Source organism: Manis pentadactyla, chromosome 3 (assembly GCF_030020395.1).
Source record: "Manis pentadactyla isolate mManPen7 chromosome 3, mManPen7.hap1, whole genome shotgun sequence".
In the NCBI taxonomy this organism is placed as follows: Eukaryota; Metazoa; Chordata; class Mammalia; order Pholidota; family Manidae; genus Manis; species Manis pentadactyla.
Window position 1 is genome coordinate 4,162,152 of NC_080021.1, and position 23,637 is coordinate 4,185,788.

General features: G+C 64.2%; 1 protein-coding gene across 6 annotated transcripts in view; it reads left to right on the forward strand.

Annotated features, from left to right (window-relative positions):
- Positions 1–673: 673 nt before the first annotated feature.
- Positions 674–23,637, forward strand: part of ADGRB1 (adhesion G protein-coupled receptor B1) — a 79,612-nt gene continuing 56,648 nt past the window's right edge. For 5 of the 6 annotated variants that reach the window (XR_008996098.1, XM_057497674.1, XM_057497676.1 and 2 more), the window contains exons 1-3: positions 678–785; positions 9,917–10,121; positions 13,443–14,403. Coding sequence is in view for 5 of the 6 variants with exons in the window: in XM_057497674.1 (XP_057353657.1) it covers positions 13,647–14,403 (757 nt within the window). In the remaining variant the exon portion in view is untranslated. Of the gene's footprint in view, positions 786–9,916; positions 10,122–13,442; positions 14,404–23,637 lie in introns of all 6 variants that reach the window. The other variant, XM_057497675.1, reaches the window with a different exon arrangement.

The following is a 23,637-nucleotide window of genomic DNA, read 5'->3' on the forward strand; positions in this document are numbered from 1 at the left end:
GGGCTCTCCTGGGCGTGCACGCGGGTGTGCATCTTACCCACCCCCCCATCTCCCTCCCCTCCCCCCGCCCCCGCCCCCCGCTCGCGCTCCCCTCTAATGTGCGATCTGGAAGCTCTATAAAGCCTGATGTAATCCGTAATGCGGTCTCTGGCTCCCGATTCGGGATCCAGTTTCAGAGAGCGAGAGATCGGGGAGCGCCGGCGGCCCGGTGGGGGGAAGCAGCCCGCCTCTCTCCCCCTCCTCCCCGTCCGCGGCCGCCTCCTCCTCCACGCGCCGCCCCGCCCCCGGCTCGGCTCGCCCCCCTCCCCCCCAGTAAGGGGAAAAAAGGCGAGAAGAGCGGGGCAGGCGAGAGGAGCGGAGCGGCGGCGGCGGCCGGAGAGGGAGCGGCGGGCGCAGGCGGCGGCGGCGGCGGCCGCGGCGTTGGCGGCGGCCCCGGCGGAGCGAGCGCGGAGCCGACGAGCCGGGAGCACAGGCGACCGCGCCGCGTCCTGGCCGGGCCCGGGCCGCACGCCCCGCATCGCCCGCAGCCCGGACATCAGGACCTCCGCGGCGCCCAGGGGGCTCCAGCCGGCTGGGGGAGGGGAGGGGGCCTGCGCGCGCCCGCGGGGGCGCTCCCGGGGGCGTCCAGGCTAGGCCTGCAGCGGGCCGGGGGCGGCGGCGGCAGAAGGAGCCCCCCCCCACCGGGTCGGGTGCCCGGCTCCGCCGCGGGCGAAGCGGGGCGCTCCTGGGCATTTGCAACTCACAGGATCAAGTCTTCGCTGGCGGGGCCGCCTCTGCTGGGGAAGGTAAGAGAGGCCCCCGCTGGGGGCTGGGGGCGCGGCGAGCGGGGGCGCAGCGAGGGTGGGAGGGGGTCGGGGGAGGGGCGGGCGCCCGGACTTCCTAACTTCGCCGTTTGGGGCTTAGCAGCTCCGAGGTTTGCGCTTGGAGCTCGGGAGTTTGGACGCCCTCCCCACCCCCACCAGCACCCCCCCCCCCGCCTCCTCCAGCGGCGGCAACAGAATCTGGCAGGTCGCGTGCCCGCACCGGGGGGGCTGAGGAGGGGGCGACCCCGGACGTGAGAGGGGCTCTCAGCGCCGCTCACCTCCCCACAGTCCGCGCACACACGCAGCCTGGCCAGGATGGCAGGCCGGGGAAGGCGCCCTCTCCCCATCACACGCACAGACCCAGGGCCGGCTGGGGAAGGCGTTCCCGCTGTGTCCCCAACACACACACACACGCTGGCAGGGGTCGTTGAGAGCCCCAGATGTGACCCCGCAGCCACACAAAGACCCAGGTGGGTTCAAGAGAGACACCCCATTGTGCGGCCCGCATATTATCACGCACAGAGCCCCATACAGACATCACAAGGGCCCAAGATGTCCTCCCCCCACGCACAGCCCCGGGTGGGCGCCAGAAGCCCAGAGAGTCCCCGCGCAGCGCTCACCCATAGACCCGGCCCTAGCGGAGGAGACCACGCGGAGGTTCGCGTCCCCCACACTGGGCAGAGGGCGACCCTAGCGTGCCCACACGCCCACAGACGCCCGCTCCGTTCTCGTCTTCTTTTCCACTGGGTCAGGCAGGCCGCGCGGATAAGGCGCTCCGAACTTTGGGTCGTCCTGAGCCCTCCCTGCGCGAAGCACCGAGGCCAGGCACCGGGCATTCCTTGGTCCCCAGTCCCGGCGGGCAGAGGCCGCCAGCCCTCCGCGGCCCCAGTGCTCGCCTGAAACCTCGCGGAGCTGCCTCGAGGAATGAGCACGGCCCCCGCCCCCTCCCGTAAGGCTGGGGGCTCCGGGCCCGGCCAGGCGCCCTGGTCCGCGCGGCCCCCTGGACAGGGCAGAGCGTGCCTCGGGCCTGCTTCCGAACGGGGCGGCCGAGCTGGGAGTCGCCGAGCAATGAGGCGGCCGGGAGGGCTCGCCCGAGGCTGCGGCTCCGAGCCGGGTCCCTCCGCCGGGCTGCGGCGGCTCCTGCTGGGTCACTTCCCAGGCAGCCCAGAGAGAGCGCCCAGCCTGGCATCAGACTGTGGCCCGCTGGATACCTTACCCTTCTCACTTTTATTTGGGGCTTCCAAGTTTCTCGGAGCACAGGGACCCAGGCAGGGACCGGACGAGCCCTAACCCATACCCGCTCCTTCGGCGCCCGTCCCTCGTGTGCCCGCATCACGCCCCATTCTCCCGGCTCTAGGACCAGGATTCCTTAGCTGCAACTCGGGAGGCGTTGAAAGGCGTAAAGGTGTGTGGGTGGGCAGGGGGCGCGAAACCCCGCCGCCGCGGAGCCGGCTGACGTACGTGTTGGGGAGGGGGCTGGGAGGCCTGCGCTCTCCCTCCCCACTGGGGACCCAGGGAGACCCTTGGTACCCACCCCCACAGACACAAACACACGCCCCCTCCGAGCAGCGGCCGCGCGGACGCAGGCTGGGGACCGTTTCCACATCGGGAGACGGTTCACGGTGTTTGGGGTCTGGGAGGGCGGCCGCAGGCTCTCCTGGAGCCCTGAAGCCTTTCATTCCTCTACGACCCCCGCAGCCAAGGAGGCAGCGAGGGAGGGAGCCGCTCCCACCTCGACCGTAGGCAGCAGTGAAACTCTGCGACCGACGCCCGGGTGCCACCGGATCCGGCTTTGAGTACCCGAGCAAGGTCAAGCAGGCGAAGGAGAGTGGCGGGGGCTCTGGGCGCGCCTCTGCCCGCGAAGGGTCGGAGTCTTGGGACGGGGTGTGGGCCGCCGGCCGGGTCAGCCCCGAGCGCCGGGTCCTCCGCGCCGGGTCCCCGGAGGCGGACATTGCGCGCGTTCGGGATCCCGGAGCGCCCCGCACTCTGTCCGGCGCCCTCCCTCTCGTCTCGCTAGCTGCTTCTCGGCGCTGCTTTCAGACTTGTTGCGCCTGGATCTGGGGGGCTGGGGCCGGCCCAGGGGCCCCGAAGCCTGGCGGCGAGTGGGGCGAGCCCCGAGACCGGCGGGAATGCGTCCGGGCGGCGCGCGGCTCCGCGGGCGGCCGTGGCGCAAGGGGCTCGAGCGGGGAGTTTGCCGCCTCCGATCCCGGGGAAGGGCGCTTGTCCCCGCCGCTCCCGTGCGGGGGCGGACAAAAGGCAATTCGTCACCCTGAGCATAACGCCCCACTCCGCCGGATCCCGGGCCGGGAAGGGACGCAGCCAAGTTGCCGAGTCCCCCAAGTCCCTTCCCCTGCCCGCAGGCTCCGGCCCTTCTCGGGCCTCGGTGGCCACGTCCGCGAAATGGGGACGCGGGTTATTGTCACGGAGCCCTTCCTGCCCAGGTTCTCGGCGCTCGTCTCGAGATCCGACGTGCTGGGCCCGCAGTGTGCCGGGGCTGCGGCGTCCCGGCTGGCCAGGTCCGGAGGCAGCTGGGTGCCTGCGGACACACGGCCGCGAGGCCGGCAGGAGGCGGACCCTGCAGGACCGGCCAAGCGGCCAGGGCGATGGCAGCTTCCCGTGGCGCCCTCGCCCCTGGCCGGCACGCCCGGCCGGGCCCCGGAGTCCGCCCCTGGGGACGCCTCCGGTCAGGGGAGTGGACGGCCGGTGTGCGGGGCTGCGGCGGCTGTGGCGGCTGTGGCGAAGGGCGGCGCGCTGCCTCCGACGACCGGGAGAGGGCGCCCGCGCCCGCCCGCCGGCCCTGCCCGCCCCTTCCGTCTCCTGCGCGCCTCCCGCGCCGGCCCCATCCTGGGCAGCCCCGGCCGCCCCGCCCTCTCGCGGGTCCCTCGCCTCGCGCTGGGGCCGGTCAATCGCGTCTCAGCCTAGCCCCCGTTACCGGTTTCTTCGCGAACTCGTCTGCCCCCGGTACCGCGGTGCACTGTGCACAGGCGTGAACGAGCGTGTTTGTGTACATGTGTGCATGGGTACATGTGTGCCAGGAAGGTATGTGCGTGTCGGCCGGCAGGCTGCCGGGGTTTGTGTGCAGGCATGCAGACTGCCACATGTGTGCGCCGCGGTGCAGGTCTGGCGTGAATGTGCATCCTGAATGGCAGTATTCAGGAGGAATCACAGTTCACCCTTGGGCAGGTCCTGTGCCTACGTTGTGCAAAAGGCGGACCTCTGGTAGTAGAGCTCTAACTGCCAGCATGAGGACCCCTAACCTGGAGGGCTTTATTAACCCTCGCTGTGCCAGCAGGCCCACACTCTCCCTCTGTCCCCTGGAACCCTCTGGACTGCGTGATTTCTGGGTAAACACACAGCCCCAGATACCTCGTGTACAGCCTGCATGCACACACATAACTGAACGTTTACACACGCACACTGGGGTTGTAGCAAGGACAAAGTGGAGGGTGTCGTCCCACCACCCCTGTGAAGGCTGGTAGGAATTTGGGAGGAAAGATGCCCTGACAAGCTCCGAGAATAGGCTCTGGGGAACCAGAAGGTAATGAGCCCAGAGGTGGTACTTCCCTAGAAGGCTTCCACAAGGAACTAGCAACCAAACTGGGACCCACAGGGTTGGGGGTAGTGAGGGGGTCAGAAGGTTCTTTGTGGTTCCGTGCAAAGGCCCTGTGGCAGGTGGTAGTGCAGGGCTGAGGAATAGATAAGAGTTGGAGAGGCAGGTGAAGGTGAGATGGGGGCTTCAGAGAAAAGGGAGCCAGACCTCTTGGCCCTGCAGGGTGCAGGAGGACGGATGTACACCCGTTGGGCATGGCTGCCCACAACCCACCTGCATTGCCCTACAGACTACATTCATCACAACAGAATGCCCGCTGCCCTGAACCACCCAAGACCCCCTATCAGTGTGCAACAAACAGACTTACAGCAGCACCGCACACGCAGCCCATAAAGGACTGCCCCAAAGCCACTGCCCCAGAGTCTGGGCCCGCTGTGGGTGCTCACACCCTGGGACGAGGCGGTGTTCTGAGAGCGTCAGGGCTGATGGGACACTGGAGAGGCCTCTCCCACCCCGTGCCATTGCCAGCTGCTGGGAAGAGGGGGGCCTGAGACGAAGGAGCTTCACTTGGAACTCTGACCCTGCCTTGTTGGAGGGTGCATGTGACAGGGGCATGAGTCCCCTCCCCACGAAGGGTGGCACATGGCACGGAGACCCTGAGACCCGTCGCAGCAGACTGTAAGCCCTGGGTTCAGAGGAGGTCCCAGGGAGCCCCCCTGCCTCGGTGTCAGCTGTGCTGGGGTCGGCAGCCCTCCTGCCCCGCAGGGCCAGGCAGGGACTGGAGCGCAGGGATAGTACCCAGAGCAGCTAGGGGGGCACCCCTGGTGTCCCCTACCTCCCACCCTCCTTCTTGTTCTTATTAACTCATTTTTATTAATTGGAAAAGTGACAAGAGGTGGGAACAGCACCAAAGGGTGGGAGAGCAGCAGGAGTCTCCTTCCTGCCACACCCACATCCTCCCATCTGGCATGACCCTGGTAGTGGCTCCCTGTTGTCCTTCTAGAATGTTCTGTGCCTCTTCAGGCACAACTGTGTGTTCTGTCCTGTGTGGTTTCGGTAAGTGGAAGTGCTCTGCACACGTGATGGGCACCTGGCTCACCCCCACTCGTGCCATTGTCATCTTTGTGTTGGTCCTGCCCATGGAGGTCTGTGGGCTTCCTTGGGGGCTCGCTGAGAAGGAGTGCAGATGGGGTCCCTGTGGCCCTTTGGACTCTGCTGGATGACCCTGGGATGCCAGCCCCTGCCTACCAGAAGCCAGGAGAGGCCTGCAGGGCAGGCAGCCAGAGTCAGGGTTGACCCAGGCAGTTTCTGAGGGGCTCAGAGGCTGGGTTTAGCGCTGCTGAAGGTGCCTGTGGTAGAGAAGAGATGGAGGAATGGCGGGTGGGGTGGAGCCTGAGATGCTGGCAAGCAGGGCCGCGGAGCTCCGCCAGGCAAACCCAGAGACCTGGCCACATCACACCCCGCCCTGGGGTTTGTGCCCTCCCGCCCACCTGTTAATCTTGGCTCACTTTCTCAGGGCCCTGAGCCCACCTGGGAGTCAGCCAGCCTGAACCTCCCTCCTGCTTGGCAAGGTGACTTTGGACCAGCCGCTTCTCTGTGACTCAGGGTGGGAAGCTCTGCTAACCTGTGCCCCGGTGCTGTGCACCAGCAGTTGACACCGTCAGGGGCCAGTCTTTGTGAGGACTTCGGTGGGGACCCTGTGGAATGCTTAGGAGCCCCGCCGGAGAACCAGATGGAAAGGGTGTGAAGGAGGGGTCAGTGAGCAGGAGAAAGCATGCTCCACAGTCCCATCCCTGGGCTCTGCCTCACAGGTGGCCCCTCCAGAAACCCCCCTCTGGACAACAGCACCCCCACATGTGCACGCATGCACACTGGCGATTCACATGGACTGCATGTGTGCACACTCCCTCCCTCATGCCCCCTACGCCCTGGTCCTGGGACCCTCACACATACTTACACACTACCCATGCATTCGTGCCCCACGCACACACCTGCACATGTGTTCCTAAGTGCCCAGCCTGTCCTAGCCCTGGGCCTCAGCGCTTCTCCCCATCAGCCCTGGGCCACAGGTTGCTCCCTCCTGCCTCTGCCTACCCAGCCCTCTTGGAGCCAGGGGCAGGGTACAGCTGGTTGAGGCCCTGAGCCCCAGCCCCACACTTCCTGTTGATCCTCCTTACCCGAGCTGCCCCACACAGAGGGCAGCCTGTGGGTATCGGGGACGTGCGTCCAGGCTAAGTGCTGACCTGCATTCTGTCAGGTCTGCTGTCTCCACCTGGCCAGGCCTCCCTGGGGCGCACCTGGGGCCTCAGCACATTCTGCCCAGGGCCTGCGCGTGCCAGGGTCTCTCCTGATCGCCTCTTCTGATCTTGCACTGTCCCCGTGCCCTCCCCACATGACCTTGGACAAATAACCTTGGACAAGCCCCTCCTCCCAGGGACTCAGGAGCACAGATCCTTGTGTGGAGTGTGGATGGGGGGATCACTCCAAGACCAGCAGCTGGGTGTAGCCACAGCCTCTCTGTCTCAGGGCACAGGGACTCTGGGTACAGAGTACGAGGGCCCTGAGAGGACAGTGACGTGTCACCCATACTTCCAGGAGCTCTCCCTCCTCAAGGAAGCCCCCCACACTCATGTGCACACAGTTCCCAGTCCCTGGGACAGATGTTACCACTGTCCCCACTTGGAACCTTCTCCAGGAGAGCACATCTATGTGCACAAGCACCTTTGCATTTGTGTGTGCAGGCACGTGCAAGTGCATCCTGTGTGTGTATGTGCACGTGCATGTGTGTGCATCATGTACGTGCTTGGGGGGTGCATGATGCAGTGGAAGCAGACAAGGGCCCATCCACACTCGGGAGGCCATGGCGTAAGCAGAGGCCCAGGAGGTTGGCTGCATAGGTGACTTCAAGGTGGTCCGGGGTGATGGGATCCTGGGCATGAGAGGTGGGATGGTGCATCTGAGGCCCATCAGAGTGCTGGCCCCTGGTGGCCCCTGTGCCCAGGAGGGAGGGCAGGGGAAGGAGGGCTCTGTGGGGCTGGGCCTGGCCCGTGTGGTGGGCATGGGGGGCGTCCTATGGGCCTGGCCCTGATGGCAGGCTAGCCCCATGGTGATGCCTCGCTGGTCGGCCCCTTTGTCTCCACTGTGACTGGAACATGACCAGGGGCTCACGGGGGGCCTGGTTGGCCTGGACTCGGGTGGGGGCAGATGGTGGCCGTGGGGTGGAGAGGCAGGTTCTCCCAGTGTCCCACCTGGCTCTGTGCCTATGGAGGGAGCCTGTCCAGGCTCCCATGGCCCCAAGCCCCTGGGGCCACTCAGCTGGACCGTCCTGGGCCTGTATCTGGGGGCCCCCCAGAGATTTGCCTTGACTTCATGGGTGACCAGGCTGCCTGACCTGTCACAGCCCAAGAGGGGTCTGTGGGCCCACAGGGCACCCTGGGCAGGGAGGGCAGGCTGCTTGGAGAGGGGAGGCCGGGTGTCCCTGGGTGGCCTCTCCGCTTGCACTCCTGGCCCCCACACACCCGCCAGCCCCTGGGCTGTCCTCCCTGCCGCGACTGCCCACCCCACCCCTCCCCCAGTGAAGCCTTTTCCCAGGACACACAGGCGGGCACTGTTCAGAGGGCCAGGCAGGACAACAGAGTGCCTTTTGTGGCTGGAATCTGGGGATGCCATTGGTGGCCTAGGGTGGGTGGGGAGGGGCCACGGACCCTGGGCCTGGGCAGGTCTGTGTGTGCTCCGGCCAGGATGGGAGGGTGCTGAGCCTGGGGAGGAAGAGCAGATGTCTGATGATGCTGGAGGTTCAGGGAGTCCTCGGAAGCAGTATCCAGCCCCTGTCCGTGTTGTATGGTGGGGAAACTGAGGCACCATGGCTTCTGATTGCAGGGCAGGGGGCAGTTGGTTCATCAGTGTGCACACATGTTGGGAGCTGGGCATGGCAGACTCGGCTGATGGTGACCCACAAGCCACGCCGTGGGGCGCATGGTGCTCCTACCCCTCAGGGTGCTGTGAGATTGAACAGGGGGGGTCCCGTGAAGTCTTAAACCCGTCCTGGCATATGGTCAGGGCTCAGTAAATGGCAGCCATTGTCACCCTTCTTGCCACGACTCCAGCAACTTGTCCCCGCCTGGCACAGCCAGCTCTCTAGTTCCCACACCTCTGCTGTCACCTGCCTGCCATCTCTGGTGGCCTCCATCCTGTCACCCCACTAGACATCTTCAGTGCTGGCTCACCCCTCACCTAGAGGCCTTTCTGCCGGCTCCGGGAAGCCTTGTGGCAGGGATGGGGCAGAGGCTGGCTGAAGGGATGGGGTTCGCCAGCAGGAAGAACATCCTGGCAGCGAGACCAGTCTGGCCCTGAGGAGGTGATGGGGAGGGGCGGGGACTGGAGGGACCGGGTATGGCTGGGAAGGGGCGTGGGCCAGCCCCAGGGCACCACAGTGCAGATGCCCCAGGGGCAGCTGACTCCGCCTGGTGTGGGTCCCACCTTACACTGGGCCCGCCCTCCCCTGAGGCCCTGCCTTGGCTCCCGCGGTGGCCTGGCCATTGGATTCTCCCTGAGTGGTCCCCTCAAGGCAAGCCCACAGACACATGCCCGTGCACACATGCATGTACGCACATGCACATGAGCACATGTGCTCCCATGCACATGCACACACATCCACTCCCCCTACCTCAGTGAGGCCCCCCTTAGCCCACTTGCCCAAGCTTAAGGTCATCTCTGTGACCCTGCTCCCAGCCGACCACCCTCCTGACATCACACATGCCTCCTCCAGGCTCTCCCTGCCTGCACCAACTGCCAGCAGTCAGAGGGACCCCCAAGTAGATCAGTTCAGGTCCTGCCCAAACTCATCCTGGGACCTGCCAGGCATTGCTCCTCAAGATTTCCACCCCAGGTGCCAGGTGGGGTCAGGGCGCCCCTGCATGCCCCCACCCTGTCTCAGCACCAACTGCCCTGGCCTGGGATGGACTCCTCCCCACCCTGTGCGGCCTGGGGCCTGGGGCCGGTGTGCCCCTGGCCTGCCCAGTTCTGCCCATGTGGGCCTGCCTTGGCATGTCAAGGACCGGAGGGGCCTTGCTGGAGGGTATCAGGCAGGTGGTTAACAGGATGAAGGGGACCTCCGCTGGCTATGAAGGATTTGCGGGTCAGCTGGAGGTAGAAGGGAGGGTGAGGCATGGGCAGGTGGAGGGTGAGTGACCCTTGGGAGGGCCGGAGCTGCCACCAGACAGCCTTGGGCCTCCTGCCCAGTCCTGCCCCGTGACCCAGCAGAAGAGGCGGGGCCAGACCGCTCCTGCGGGGCTCAGACTCAGAGCTGGAAAGCCTCCCGGCCAGCAGAGCCTCCCCAGAGCCCAGGGCATGAGCCGTTCAGGGCAGAGGTGTTCTAGAGGGAGCCGGGTGCCGGGAAGTGGCCTGCATCCTTGTCTTGCCAGTGGGTTTCAGCCCCGGGCAAGTTCAGTGTAGAGTCAATGTGACCAAAGAAATAACAGTGGAATGTTTCTGGAGTGAAAGCATTTATACCCAACTTTATTCCCACGGTGGCCGGTCAATCACTGGAATCTCGTCCACTCAGAGCGAGTCCGCCTGCAGCAAGCCGCTCTCTGCCTCTGGGCCTCTCTACCCGCCGCCGTCTCGGTCTCTGTCCTGGGCGCTGCCACCACTCCAGCCTCTGCTCTCCTGCAGCCTTGCAGCCCAGAGCACTGGGCAGAGCTCTTTATACAGAGTCAATAGCATCGTGTTGCCCACACGCGTGCGGTGAGCTAGCCGACCAGGGCCAGGTGAGAATCCCGGCCACAGGAACCTTCATTTTATCCATAACCCTGCTCCCTAATGGCCCTTGTGGTCCCCACATGGAACCCCGGGGCTTCAAGGAACCCTGTTTGAGAGTCCCAGGGGTGGGCACTTCCAGGCTGTCTTCGGACCCCAGGAGTCTGTTGAAGGCTCACTGCAGAGCCTGGGTGCCCAGGGGTACAGCTGCCTGAAAGGGCTCTGGGCTCTGCTCTGACCTGCCTCCTCTCCAGCCTCCCAGCTGGCGCCTCCCATTCTTTAGTGTCCAGGCCAGGAATGTCCCCTGTGCACCCCACAGCCCAGCTGACTGCTGGGGCCTCTCCCCTCTGTCTCCTGAGCACCCTGCCCTTGCCCCCTTTCCCACCAAACTCGGGTTCTGCCATGCCTGGCCCTTCCCCAGGCCAGCCCCCAACCCGTTCTGATTGGTGCGCTGTCCTGCCTCTGACCTGTACCACCACCTGTTGCCCACTGTGTGGGACGCTGAAGGTGGGCCTCATGCCCCTGGCAGGTGCTCAAGGTGCGGAGTGAGCTGCTGACATCGACGGCCCGCAGGCACGGATGCCAGGAGCGCGGGCCCCGGGACAGGGCAGGATCAGGCCTGGTCCTGGCAGACTTGGGCCCCAATCCTGGCTCAGGCGCCCAGCCCCTGTGAGCCCTCACCCGGGTGTGGCCCCTCTGTGCGCTCCAATGCACAGAGCCACAGCAGGTGCCCTGGATTGCTGCTGCAGAGACAGAGGGCCTGGCTCTGGTGGGCCCCACAGAAAGGTCCCCCTCCAGGCCCACGGAGTCTTCATGGCCACGTGGAGGCAGGGACGGAGCTCTCAGCAGCCCCTTCTGTGCAGCACCTCGCGGCTGGGTGTCTGTTTCAGGCTGTACCCATTTTCCAGGTGGGATGACGGAGGCCCAAGAGGCCTGAGCCTGTTGCGGTCCCCCAGTGGCTGGTGCTTGTGCGTCCGGCTCCTGAGCCTGCTCCTGGCCCCTCCAGGCCCCCACAACTCTCCCCCTCTTTGGGAAGGCTATGGGTGGGCGGCCAGGAGCCAGCTGCGGAGAGAGAGTAGAGGCGGGAGGGAGCGGTGGGGGGTGTGGGCCCTCGCCTGGGCTGTCACATGCAGGCCCCTCGGGGGGGTTTTGGGGGAACCTCGACTCAGGGTCCAGGATGGAGCACAGTGAGCTGGCTGATGTGTGTGGGGTCAAGGGGGCATGGGGGTCCGTGGATGCCGAGCTATGATCAGTTTCCACGGGGCTTTGCCGACATGCTCCTGGGACTAGGGCTAAGGCCCTGGGACTCCCGGGGGCACTGGGGAGCCTGTTCTGGGGCTGGGGCTCCAGCTGTGAGCCTGGGGGTGGCATCAGGTCCCTGCGTGGGACTGACGGAGGGGCGCAGCAGCCAGAGGTGGGGCTCAGGTGAGATTTTAGAACACACTGCCCCCTCCTGGGGGAGGCTGGGCTGCCCCCCCCCACCGAGGTCTGGGAGTGGCTATGGGGCCTCTCCATTGTGTGGCCAGGGCAGGCGGCCTCTGCTGTGCACACATCCAGTGTCGGCCGCTGAGTGGTCTAGAGGCGGAGAAGGACAAGGGGCTTCCCACAGGTAGGAGCTGCAGGCAGGGCCCTGCCTACAGCCACCAGGACAAGTTTACAAGTTACCTTCTCAGGGGTCCTGAGCTTTTGCCACTAAAGAGCCCCAGAGGGCTGGGTTTGTCCACAGCTACCCCTGGTAACCCAGGGCCCCCACCCCACCTCCTCTCCCTGCTGGGGTCACTGCCTGCCCCATCTGGGTAAACCCCCAGGTCCCGCCTTACCTGCTTGTTGAGAGTGAGGCTCCACCCCCATTTTACAGACGGGGAGACTGAGGCTGGGTTGCTGGGACCACCTGAAGCCACATGGCCATGAGGGGGCAGTGCAAGTCCAGCCATCTGGCTCAGGTTGGCTCAGAGCCGAAAGCCACCTGCGCCCAGCTCTCTGCTCTGCCTGCAAGGCCCAGCAGTAAGGACGCCAGGAGGGGACTGCAGAGCCACAGCTGACCTTGTGTCACAGGCCAGCTGGGCCTGGGCAGCAGGGAGCAGCAAATCCCGGTGGGCAGGCGGCCGGTGTGTGCACGGTTAGGAGAGTGCAGGCCAGGTGGGCTGAGGGCTGTCTGTGGCTCCTCCCATCTCGTCTCTCAGCTCAGCTGCTGCGTGGGATGGACAGCCCCTCCAGGGTCCTCAGGGATGGTGGGGAAACCGAGGCTTGGAGGCCAGTCCAGGGTGGGCACCTCTGGCTTCCTGAGCCCAGGATGCCCAGTCCCTGCCCTCATGTGCTGGGACTGTGTGCCCTGTCCAAGTGTGAGTGGACAGCACACAGCCAGCACCCTCTCCTGGAGTGGGCAGGTGACCCCTGAGGCACAGGATTGGGGTCAGTCTGCAGGGCTCATGTGTGGGTTCCCCCACCCCTCACTGTGATGTTGGGTAAGTCACTAACCCTCTCTGAGCCTCAGTTTCTTCACCATGAAGTGGGGGTGCCACAGTGCCAGCCTCAAGAAGGAGGCATGAGGCAAGGGTCAGCTCAGGCCCAAGCCTGGAATTGGTGGCTCCTGGTGGCTGCATCCCTGAGCCTCCCCCCGGAGCTGCAGGCCCCCAATGGGGAGGGAGGCCGGAGGGGGAAGCCTGAGAGGCTGCGGCACCAGATGTCACAGCCACAGCCTGGAGAAGTGAAGAGGCACTGTGGAGGGGGTCTCTGCACCCCCATCCCGGGGCGAGGCTCAGAGGGGCAGGACTGCTGGGAGGCTGGGGAATGGCTGGAATGGCCTTTCTGTTCTAGCCTCCTGTGAAGTTTGCACATTCTTCCCTGAAAGACTGGGCTGGGGACAGGTGAAGGTCAGAGAGGAAGAAGACAGGGGTGGGGAGATGGCTAGGAGAGAGTGCCAGGCTCTCACCAGGGGGCCAGAGAGCCACAGAGGCCCAAGTGGGCAAATGGCCACAACAGGGTGAGCAGGAAGGCAGGCCCAGAGCCCATAGGAGCCACTGCCGGCTGCCCAGGCAGATGGGCGCAGCCAGGGCCCTGTGGCTCTGGCACAGCACTGCCCACTGCTCCCTGCTCAGGCCTGGGTGGAGGGGGCCTCTCATTCCACTGGCTGGGCCCCAGCCCCTGAAGGTGGACACATTGAGTGGCAGACAGACAGGTGGACAGAACAGGCGCCTGGGAGGAGAGCCAGGGCATGTGTCAGCCAGGCAAAGCCTGGGCTGTGCAGTGTGGCACTGCCCCCATGTGCCCGAGTCTTGGTCCCTGCAGGTCTCTGAGGTCACACTGTCCCCTCTCTGCTCTTTCTATTCCAGCTGCTGCTGGCAACCCCAGGCGGCCATCAGGCCTGGACATTAGGAGCCCCTGCTACCCGCTAGGTGGCCAGAAGAGTTCTCCACCTGCCCTCACTTGGAGCCCCGGCCCGCCTGGCCCCGCTCACCGCCAGACCCTGGCATGTCAAGGCCTGGCTTGCGCCTGCCTGCCCAGCCCGCGGAACCCCGGCGGCCGCGCGAGCTAGGATGAGGGGCCAGGCCGCTGCCCCAGGCCCCCCCTGGATCCTTGGCCCCCTGCTGCTGCTGCTGGGGCACCGGGCGTGTACGGCCGGGGGGGCCGAGCCGTGTGCCACTCTGGTGCAGGGCAAGCTCTTTGGGTACTTCTCTGCGGCTGCTGTGTTTCCTGCCGACGCCCCGCGCTGCTCCTGGACCCTGCGCAACCCAGACCCGCGGCGCTACACGCTCTACATGAAGGTTGCCAAGGCACCCGCGCCTTGCAGCAGCCCCAGCCGCATCCGCACCTACCAGTTCGACTCCTTCCTGGAGTCCACGCGCACCTACCTAGGCATGGAGAGTTTTGACGAGGTGCTACAGCTGTGCGACCCCTCAGCGCCCCTGGCCTTCCTGCAGGCTGGCAAGCAATTCCTGCAGATGCAGCGCCTGCAGCCTCCCCAGGATGACGGCCCCAGGCCCCCTTGGGGGCCCCCAGGCCCCAGTGATGACTTCTCAGTGGAGTACCTGGTCGTGGGCAACCGCAGCCCCAGCCGCGCTGCCTGCCAGATGCTCTGCCGCTGGCTGGATGCCTGTCTGGCTGGCAGCCGGAGCTCGCACCCCTGTGGCATTATGCAGACCCCCTGTGCCTGCCTGGGCGGTGACACCGGCCATCCTGCCAGTGGCCCGCTGGTCCCCCGAGGGGATGTCTGCCTGAGGGATGGTGTAGCTGGTGGTCCTGAGAACTGCCTCACCAGCCTGACCCAGGACCGAGGAGGGGATGGTGCACCACGTGAGTGACCAACGAAGGGCAGCCTGGGGGTGGCTCTCTGGGCAGAGGCCAGGTGGGAGAGGGTCTTTTCTTCAGGGCCGAGTACTCCATCAGGGATGCCAGGTGCACGGTGATAAGTGTATGGCAGGTGCCGCAGGCAGTGGCCGGGTGCGGCTCAGGGTCCCAGGGCCTGCTTGGTGCCTGACAGGTGAGCGCTGCTTGCTGCGTGTTCACAGGAGTGAAGGATGGCTCTGAGTTTTCCCAGGATGAGAGAGTTCTCAGCTCCTGTCTGGGGCAGGGTCCTCCTGTTTTTGCAGGCGGGACGATTCTAATGGGCCAGCAGGCTGCCGTGGCCTGTGGCTGAGGTCTGCCAGCGCCTCCAGGGCCATGGGCTGCATGGAGAAACAGTGAGCAGCAGGCTGTTAGGAGATGTGGTCAGGAGAGGGAATCTGGGGACTGCATGTGGGATGGCCATACAATCCATTTATCCAGCAGCTAGTTCCTGAGCCCCTGTGAGGTGTTCTAGGCACCAGGGACACACAGTGAGAAACAGCAAGAACACCCCACTCTCATGGGTCTGCCTTCTGTTGGGGGGAGGAGGGGGCCAAACCGCAAAACACTTGAAGCAGAGAAGTCAGACGAGGGGGGAGCATCTCAGGAGCAATGCAGGGCTGCCATTTCCAGAGGCCATAGGGTTCCCAGACTGGGGGTTGTGCTCAGGATTCTGGGAGAGGTGCAGGTGAGACTGGAGAGGCTGGCAATGGCCTTGCAGGCTGAGGAAAGGGCAGGGCAGAGGCTGGACCTGGTGCTGGGCGGTGTGTCTGAGCAGAGTGGAGCCCAGCGGTCCACCAGGGTATCTGCCTCTGGGACAGTTTGGGTTTTCTTGGGTGAGAAGGTACCCAGTCGGCCCGATGGGACACTGCCTGGGGCTCAGGGGGCACTGGGGCAAGAGGTCAGCCCTGCGCATGCTTGGAGATGGAGACCCCCTGCAGGATGCCTGGGGTTTCCTGGGAGCATCTGGAGGCTGGGACTAGGACAGGGAGGGCAGGAGGGGCCAGCTCTTCTCAGACTGTTGAGATTGAGGCCCCAGGCAGGCAGCTGCGCATGTGCGCTGGGCATCTGGGGCCGGGCCAGGCTGGGTGTTCCATGCTGGGTGGGTCACTGTGGGGCCAGGTAACATTGTGCAGGACCCTTAGCCTCTCCTGAGCCAGTGAGGCCCACGGACTCCTCAGAATAACACCTTTAAAGGCATAAGATAAGCTGTGTGCAGGTGCAGCAAGAGTCAGTAACGACGGGCATGGTTCCATTCACGGTTCCTTGCTGTACATGGCAGACAGACGAGCAACCCCCTGAAGCAGTGAGCGCAGCTGGAGAGGAGCAGGGGAGAGAAGGGGCCTGAGCAGGAGGCAGGGGCTGGCGGGGTGTCCAGGAAGCCAGCAGAAAATGCCCCACCAAAATGAGGGGACGTGAGGGCATGGCAGTGGGGCAGGAGGCTGGCAGGGCTGAACTTCAGGTTGGGCAAGATGAAGGTCACTGTGGCCTTGGCTTGGACAGTGTCCACGGAGTTTTAGAGTGGTCCTCAGGGTGGGAGTGGTCCTGGGGGAGGGGGCAGTAAGGGCAGAGAAGCGGGGTGGTGGCTGGTCGGGGGGCACAGGGAGGCCAGGGCAGGGCAGAGGCCTGTCCATCCCTCTGCTCTGCCCCTCCTGGCGGTCACTTCTCCCAAGCCTCAGCTTCTCTGTCTGGAAAGCGCTGCCTGCTTTGCAGGACTGGTCTGTCATCCTGGATATGAAGGCCCCAGGGCCAGGCCTGGACACCCAGCTCACAGCCCTGGTCTCTGTTAGCGTTGTGGGCAGCGACCATCTGGGGGAAGTGCCCAGGATGGTTCAGGCGGTGCAGAGCCTGCAGGGAGGAGAAGGTCAAGAGGATGGGGCTGGCCTGACATATGGGGGGTGAGTGGTGACAACGTGTGTCCTGGAGGGAGCCAGAGCTTCACTCTGTTCCTGAGCACCTACTGTGTGCAGGCCCTGCAGGGAGCTGGGGCGGGATGGTGGCAGGCCTCCAGCCAGAAGTTGTGTGTCATCTTGAGAGCAGGAGGGCCACTGGAGGGCTTGAGTGACATGTGCAGGAGAAGCTGGGGACAGGGCGGAGGCACTGGCAAGGTGTCCAGGAGGGAGCTGCCACTGGCCTGGCCGGGGCAGTGCGGAGGGAGGAGGGTGTGGGGTGGGGCTGCTGGGCTTGCTGACTCAGGGGTTGGGCAGGGACAAAGGAGGTGGCTGGGCTACCCCCAGGATTCCTGGCTAGGAATGAGAACAGCGGCTGAGGTGGGGACGCAGTGGGGAGAAAAATCCAGGGGTCACAGTGGGACTTGAGTGTAAGATGCCCACGGGTCACCCACCATCAGTGGGACTCTCCTGTGAGAAGGGGCTCTGGGCCCGGAGCACCTGGGCAGGACCAGGATAGGTTCGAATTCCAGCCTGACTGGCACTCAGTGGGTCCCTGGGCCAGTCCCATCAGCCCTGTCCTCCCCTCAGACCCCTCATCTTTTAAATGGAAAGAGTAAAAATATCTTCTTTCCTTATTTCATGAGGAAGGAGGCTGTGTGAAAGTGTGTCTCAGCAGAAGTGATGTTAGTGACGAAATACCAGTTCTTCTGTTTATTACTAGTAGGGAAACCAACGGGCTTGAGGGCAAAGAGACTGGAGGGGGAGGGGATGGCTGGAGATCATCAGGGCAGGGTGGGGCTTGCGCCGAGATTCTGAGAAAGGGAATGTCTGAAACAGGTGGTCAGAAAAGAGCGGGGATGAGGGTGTACATGTCCTTGTGTTCATGCACCGCATGCTTGTGTGCGAGTATGTGTTCATGTGTCCATGAGTATAAGTGTGTGCGTGTGTGTTCACATGCGCATTGTCAGTATGCGCATTGTGCAGGCATATGTGCATGACTGGTATGCACATGTGGACATGGAAGTGTGCAGTACATTGTGCACTGTGTGTGAGCATGTGCATGTGTGCACTCACTTCGTGTGTGTGCTTTGACACTGGGGTCTGCAGGGCCAATTTCAGTGATTTTGACAAGGCTCAGTGTAGAGGCCCGGGCACTGGCGGTCTTGTGGGGAGACCACGTGGAGGGTAGTCGGGCTGGAACTGCAGGCCACGGGGAGGAGGGAGCCTGTCGGCACTGGGCAAGCCTGTCGTCAGGCCCAGAGGCAGCTCAGCCCCCAGCGCCTGCACCCTGGGGCCAGAAGGCCCTGGTGTTTCTGGGACTGTGGGAATAAAAATGACCTGAGTAGTAGCAGGAGCAGCGGTGTTCTGAGGGTTTTGTCTGTGACAGAAGCATCCACATTGGAACAGGTTTTCCCAGCAGCACAGGAGACCCGGAGGGAGCCCTTTGCTGGGGCTGCTGCCTCTGCCTGAAACGCTCCTCCCCATGGGGCTCCTGTCTCCAGTCCCTGGTCACCTGTCGCCTTGTCGGCGAGGCCTGCCTCAACCACCGTGCCTCGCTTTCCCTTCCCACCGGGTGTGCCGCCCGTGAACACCCTGGACAAGTCCCTGTGCTTATTGGTCCACTCTCTGTTCTCTGACCCTGCTAGGATGGAGTCACCACAGGACAGGCATGTTCACCCCCTTAACCAGTGCAGCCCCTGCACATGGAATGGCACCTGGCAGGTGGCTGGCGCTTGATAAATGCTTGTTGAATGGAATGAGGCACAGAGACGTTAAGGCAGTGGCCAGGGTCACACAGCTTGTAAGGGGTAGGCAGACAGCTGAGCCAGCTCTTGGCCACCTAGGAGTCCTACCTCGGCTTCTCTTGCAATGAGCTCTGCTGGGAGGGCTGTGCGAGTGCTTGCACGTGTGTGGGGGCGGGGCCACATGGGCCAGAGAGGCCCATCAACCATTCAGAAGACACACTGCTGAGCTGTGTGGGTACCAGACCCCAGATCTTGCTGTGGAGTCCTGTACCCAGGAAGCTTTGTCACCTCATGCTGGCCAGGGGAGTGTGGAACAGGTACATCCCTCCATCTCTGCCCTAAGAAGGCCCCGTGGGGCTGAGCTGGGAGCAAGCCGGCAGCCCAGGCAAGCCCGTGGCCCATTTTTAACCCTGCCTCCAACCCGGCCTGTCTAAACGCCACGTGGCCACATCACGCATCCAACTTAGCAAGCAGTCCTCAGGCCAGAGCACCTGCTCCCTCTTCCCCACAGCCCCTCTACGGCAGCCCGGCCCACTCCTGCTCTGGTCCTTTGGTGCTGTCCACCACCCTCCCATAGTCTGTTTCAGCATTTTTCCATGACTGGTGAGATGGGCCATTTCTCCCAAGGGTTGTTTTAAATATTCATGTTTTAATTAAGGAATTTTATTGCAGAAGCGACATGCATGGCAATGAAAAAGCAGCATCCTAGGGGCAGGGAGCGAGTGCGTGCACACACGTGTGTCCCTACACGCACATATGCCTGTCTCTATTGTCTGTGTATGTCCCTGTGGGGGTGGTGGGCATTCCCCCCCCGGCCTCTGCCCTGGACTGTTCTGGAACCTGAGTGTACGGGTGAGTGACATCCTGCTAGTGTGGGTCAGGAGGCGTGTGAGAGGCTGATACTGGGCCAAGGGCTGCCACTGGCCCAAGGCCGCACAGCCTTGCAGAGGGGAGGAGTCCCCACCGCCGTATCCAGCCTGTCACCGCTCAGCTGGGGTGCCCCGTGCTGTGACACACACCCCTAGGAGCCCCAAGGCTTCCAGGGAGGCTGAGCGTTATGGCCCTGCTGGGGTTCCGCTTCCCAGAAAGACGAGGAGACCGGGTGTGGTCACGTACCCGAGGCCTCGGGAGGGGAAGCCACTGGCCCAGGTCACCCAGCACACAAGGGCAGAGCCAGGGTGGGCCCCAGGCCTTCAGGCTTGTAATAGGCCACCCTTCCTAGGACAGGAAGCAGCTCCCTGACCAAGACACGGAGCCAGAGAAAACCTATCACCCCGAGGCTGGGCCGGGTTGGCCAGCTCAGGGAGCCTGCGTCCCTTCTGGGAAACAGGGCCGGGACAGAGTGGCCCGCAGGGTCTGAGCGCGGCTAAGGGAGATGGTGCCTGTCACACGCCTGCGGGAGGTGGGGGCACTCCTTGTCCCCCTCCTCTGGGAAGGAGGGCTCTCAGCTCCATCTGGTGGCACCTGCTGAAGCTAGGCGGGCTGATAGCGGGAACTGTGGGCCCCGGGGGAGCAGCCCAAGTGTCAGGACCTGCGGGCCAGCAGGGGTTTGTGGACAGAGGTTGGACTGGGAGGGGCTTCAGGGATCCTGTCCCCTGTGGTCCCCATTTGCACAAGCATGCAGGCTCTCAGAGGAGCCTGGTGCCTCAGGATAGGGCCTAACTTGGTGGGGGGCAGGGGTTGCCGCTGGAGCTCAGTGCAGTGGGTCCCTGGGGAACCCCACCTCGGGCAGGGGTGGGGATGGACCTGCTGGGCTGGGGAGACCTCTGCTGGAGGAGGTGGTAAGTGCACAGCTCCCTCCTCCAAAGGGGTCCCCGGAAGCAGGGAGGCAGGGAAAGACTGGCAAGGGAGGGTCTCCCTGGGTGCCCCATCTCAGCCTACTTGGGGTGTGGGGACCAGGGAGGCCACAGCCTCCAGGCTGGGGCACCATGATGGGAAGGAGGCCGGGAGTCCTCTCCTGGGTGGCCAGGCCGCTGAGGCCATTAATTGGCTCCATTCATCCACTAATGAGATGGAAATGAGGCCTCCAGACAGAGGAGTCATTGAGTGGGGGAAGAATGGCGGCTTCTTTCCGGGCCTGGAGGGGCAGCCACCCCCCACCGCCGCCTTGCCCACTTCGCTGCCCCCTCGAAGCCCACCCAGCAAAGGGTGCCTGAGCACCCCTTCGCCGAGCCCCGCAAGGCCCAGCAGTGCTTCCCGGGGATTCCCTGTCATGGATGAGTTCCTTCAACAGGCATTTACAAGTGTCAGCTATGTGTGGGGACACACGTTAAAAATAAAAATGACAACAAAAATAGCAGCTTCCATTTCCTGAGTGCTCATTAGGGGCAGGAGCGCGGCAGGGCTTGGGATCAGTACGTGGCTGGGATCAGGGCTGCACGTGTGACGAGGGATCAGGGCTCCTGTGCCCAGGATCAGAAGGCAGTCTGTGATGAGGCTCAGGGTGTGGCCAGGGTCGGGCTGGGCCCGGGGGCCTGGTCCAGCCCCCCGTGTCCTCCCAGCCTCTCCCGACGGCCCCTCCCCCCCACCTCCCCACCACCTGGGTCACCAAGGTAACCAGCCCCGAAATAGTGGGTGTTTTGGCAGCTGAGGCCCAACCTGAGTCTATCCTGGAAGACTGAGCGCTGCAGCAGTTTCCATGGGAACCGGGTGGCATCCTCCAGTCAGCCTCCTCGGACACACTCTTCCCCACCCTACGCTGCTTGCCACGTCACTCAGGCTTCCACGCGGGGGCTGGGCGGGGGCAGGGAGCGCAGACAGGCAGGGTGTGTGCGCCCTGACCGCACCACCAGCCTATCTCCCTGGACCCCAGGCCCCTCTGTCCCTTTATTTGGCATCACGGGATAGGGTGGCTCTGCATGTGAAATGGCTGAGGCCTGCAGCTCTGGGGCGCGGCCCTGCAGTGGGACCTGGCTGGTGGACTTGGGGGGCACACAGAAAAGCTTTGGGAGTCCGACGGTGGGCTGAGTGCCAGCTCCTCTAGGCTCCTCTCCTGGTCAGCCTGCTGGGTAACTTGCCTCTAGCTTGCATCTGCCCAGTGGAGTGGTTATGAGGCTGTCCAGGTGGCCCGAGTGAGGGCATGTGAAGGGGCAGCGATGGAGGCCACACATCTGGGCAGTCTTGGTGTCCTCCCTTCAGAGCTGCTCCCCTGCCCTCCCGCGTGCAGTGGAGGCTGTGCTGGGGGCTCCCCACTGCTCCCCCAGGGCCCATCTGCCTGTCTTCACTCATGCCCCGCCCCACCTGTTTAAGGCCCTCCCAGGATATCGCAGTTTAAGATAAGTTGGTTTCATGCACTAGCCTCCAAATTCAGTTCTCACTCAGCACTGGAGACCCTGGCTCTGCCCACCTCCTCAGCGCTGGATGCAGGGCAGAGCTCCTGGGGTGGCCTCACCACAGCCCTTGGCTGCCAGACCACCCCCGTCTCAGCCTCAGCTTGCTTCACTGTAAACAGGTTACACTGCGGCCTCCTGAGGTGGTGGGCACTCGGGGCTCCTGTGCTGAGGTTCCAGGCACAGGGCAGGGCTGCCAGGGACGGGCTGGGGCCAGGACATCCCTGCCCAGGTCGGCCCCTGGGAGCCACAGTCCAGGGAGCAGCCTCCCATGGAGGAGGTGGGCCGGGCCAGGCACCCTGGCACGACTCCTGCGTGGCCTCCCTTCACCCCTCCAGGCCCCACGCTACTCACCTGAACAATGGGGGCAGTAAGGCCTCCCTGGAGGGAACTCAGTGACCAATGAGGGCATCGCCTCCAGACCCAGGAGGGGGCTCAGACCAGACCCCCATGACCCCAGCCCAAGGATCCATGCAAAGTGCAGCCCGGTGTCACTGTATGGCCCTGCCAGCCCTCCCTACCGCGTGGCCCTCCCAGGCCCTCCCCAGGCCTCCCAGCACCTCTGGGAACCTGGGCCAGAGCAGGGTTCATGCCCTCCCACGAAGGGCAGCAACTGAGGTCCAAGCAAACCCTCCCTTGTCCCCTGCTATCAGGGGGCGTTCACTCGCCAGCGCACAGCCATCTACTTGCTGTCTCACCAGCAAGGGTTCAGGTAGAGGACAGGAAGCTTGGCCCAGGGGAGGTAGGACCCATGGCAGGCGGGCGCTGTGAGGGAAGGGAGAGGCGAGGCCTTGGCAATAGATTTGGGGCGTGGAAGGCTCTCCTTCCAGGCTGTGTGCCTGCCAGGAGGCGGCCCTGGGGAAGGCGGGTGCCCTCCCAGCCTCCCGTTTATTTGCCCCTGGTGCCCCCTGCTGGTCGTTCCCAGCACAGGCTCCTGGTAGCCATGGAGAAACAGGAATGTGCCTGACTCGACTCACCCGGACACTGGATTTGCTCTAAGTTAAAGTGGGTTCTCTGGGGTGAACGCCCACACCCATCCTTCCCAAGCCCTTTCTTGACATTTACCCTCGTGCCACTGGTTCGGGAAAGTAGCTCCCCTTTATCCTCAGATGAGGGGTGTGAGGTCAGTGTGGGATGGACTTGACCTTCCCACAGACAGTGGGCGGTGGGACCACCACGTGAACCTGGTCTTTCAGCTCCAGTGCCCCCCACCCCACCCCACCCCTGTTCTTGGGCCCACCTGCTGGGAACTCCTGCTGTCTCCAAGAGATGGGGCCCAGTCCCCCAAGCCACCCATAAGCCAAGCTCCAAGAGACATGGGGGCCTTTCCCTTGGGCCAGGTGTGACCTGCTTTTGGCCAGCCCCATTCCCCTGCCCCAGCCTGGAGCTGTAAGCAGGCGGTGCAGGTCCCAGTGCTGGCCTAGCAAAGCCAACTGCTAGCTGCTGGCTGCCTTGTAGGTGGTACAGTGTCAGGGTGCTGCTGTGGGGTGCCAGGCTCATAGTGGGTGCTTGGTGAGGCTGCTCCCCCTTTTGGAGTCACACCCAAAAGTGCCCTGCTTCACTGGGAATGTGGGGGCTCAGACAGCCTCAACAGGGTGGTGGTGGCCAGGGTCCTGCACCATGGCCTCTGGAGGGGAGGCCTGGGTGGAGCAGCCCCTTCCTCAGCCCATGAGTGCTCCCCCCTTGCTCGGGCCCAGGATGAGCGGTCTCTGTGCTGCTCACTCCTCAGTGGCTCCCCAGTACTTTGAGGCTTTCCTGCTCAGTGTTCTTAGTGGCACAGGGGCCACGAGGTCTGGCTTGTTAAGGCCAGGATGGAGGAGATGCTAGAGAGCTGAAAGGGGGTGGCTGGGGTCACAGCAGAGGGTGCAGAAGGGGCATGGAGGCCGGGGTAGAGGCCTCTGTCCCCATGCTCCTTCAGCAGCTGGTGGCCAGCTCGGCTGGGTCTGGGAGAGACTCGGCCTGGAGTGGCACCCGGTGTAGGACCTTGGCCCCCTCGTGCCCCTGTGTGGGTTGGGGTGAAGAGCCACAGATCATGGCCGGAGAGGGGTGTGAGAACCTGAGGCTCAGGGAGACTGGACTGGGGCCATAGGAAGGTGTCCTGCAGAGCTTGAGGATCTGGGCCCAGGAATGAGAGCCCTACAGAAGGGCCCCTCTGCCCTCAGCCCCATCACCAGGACCTTATAAGGCAGCCATTGTTGGGGGGGGCAGTCTTTCATTCATGCATTCGTTCTTCAAACC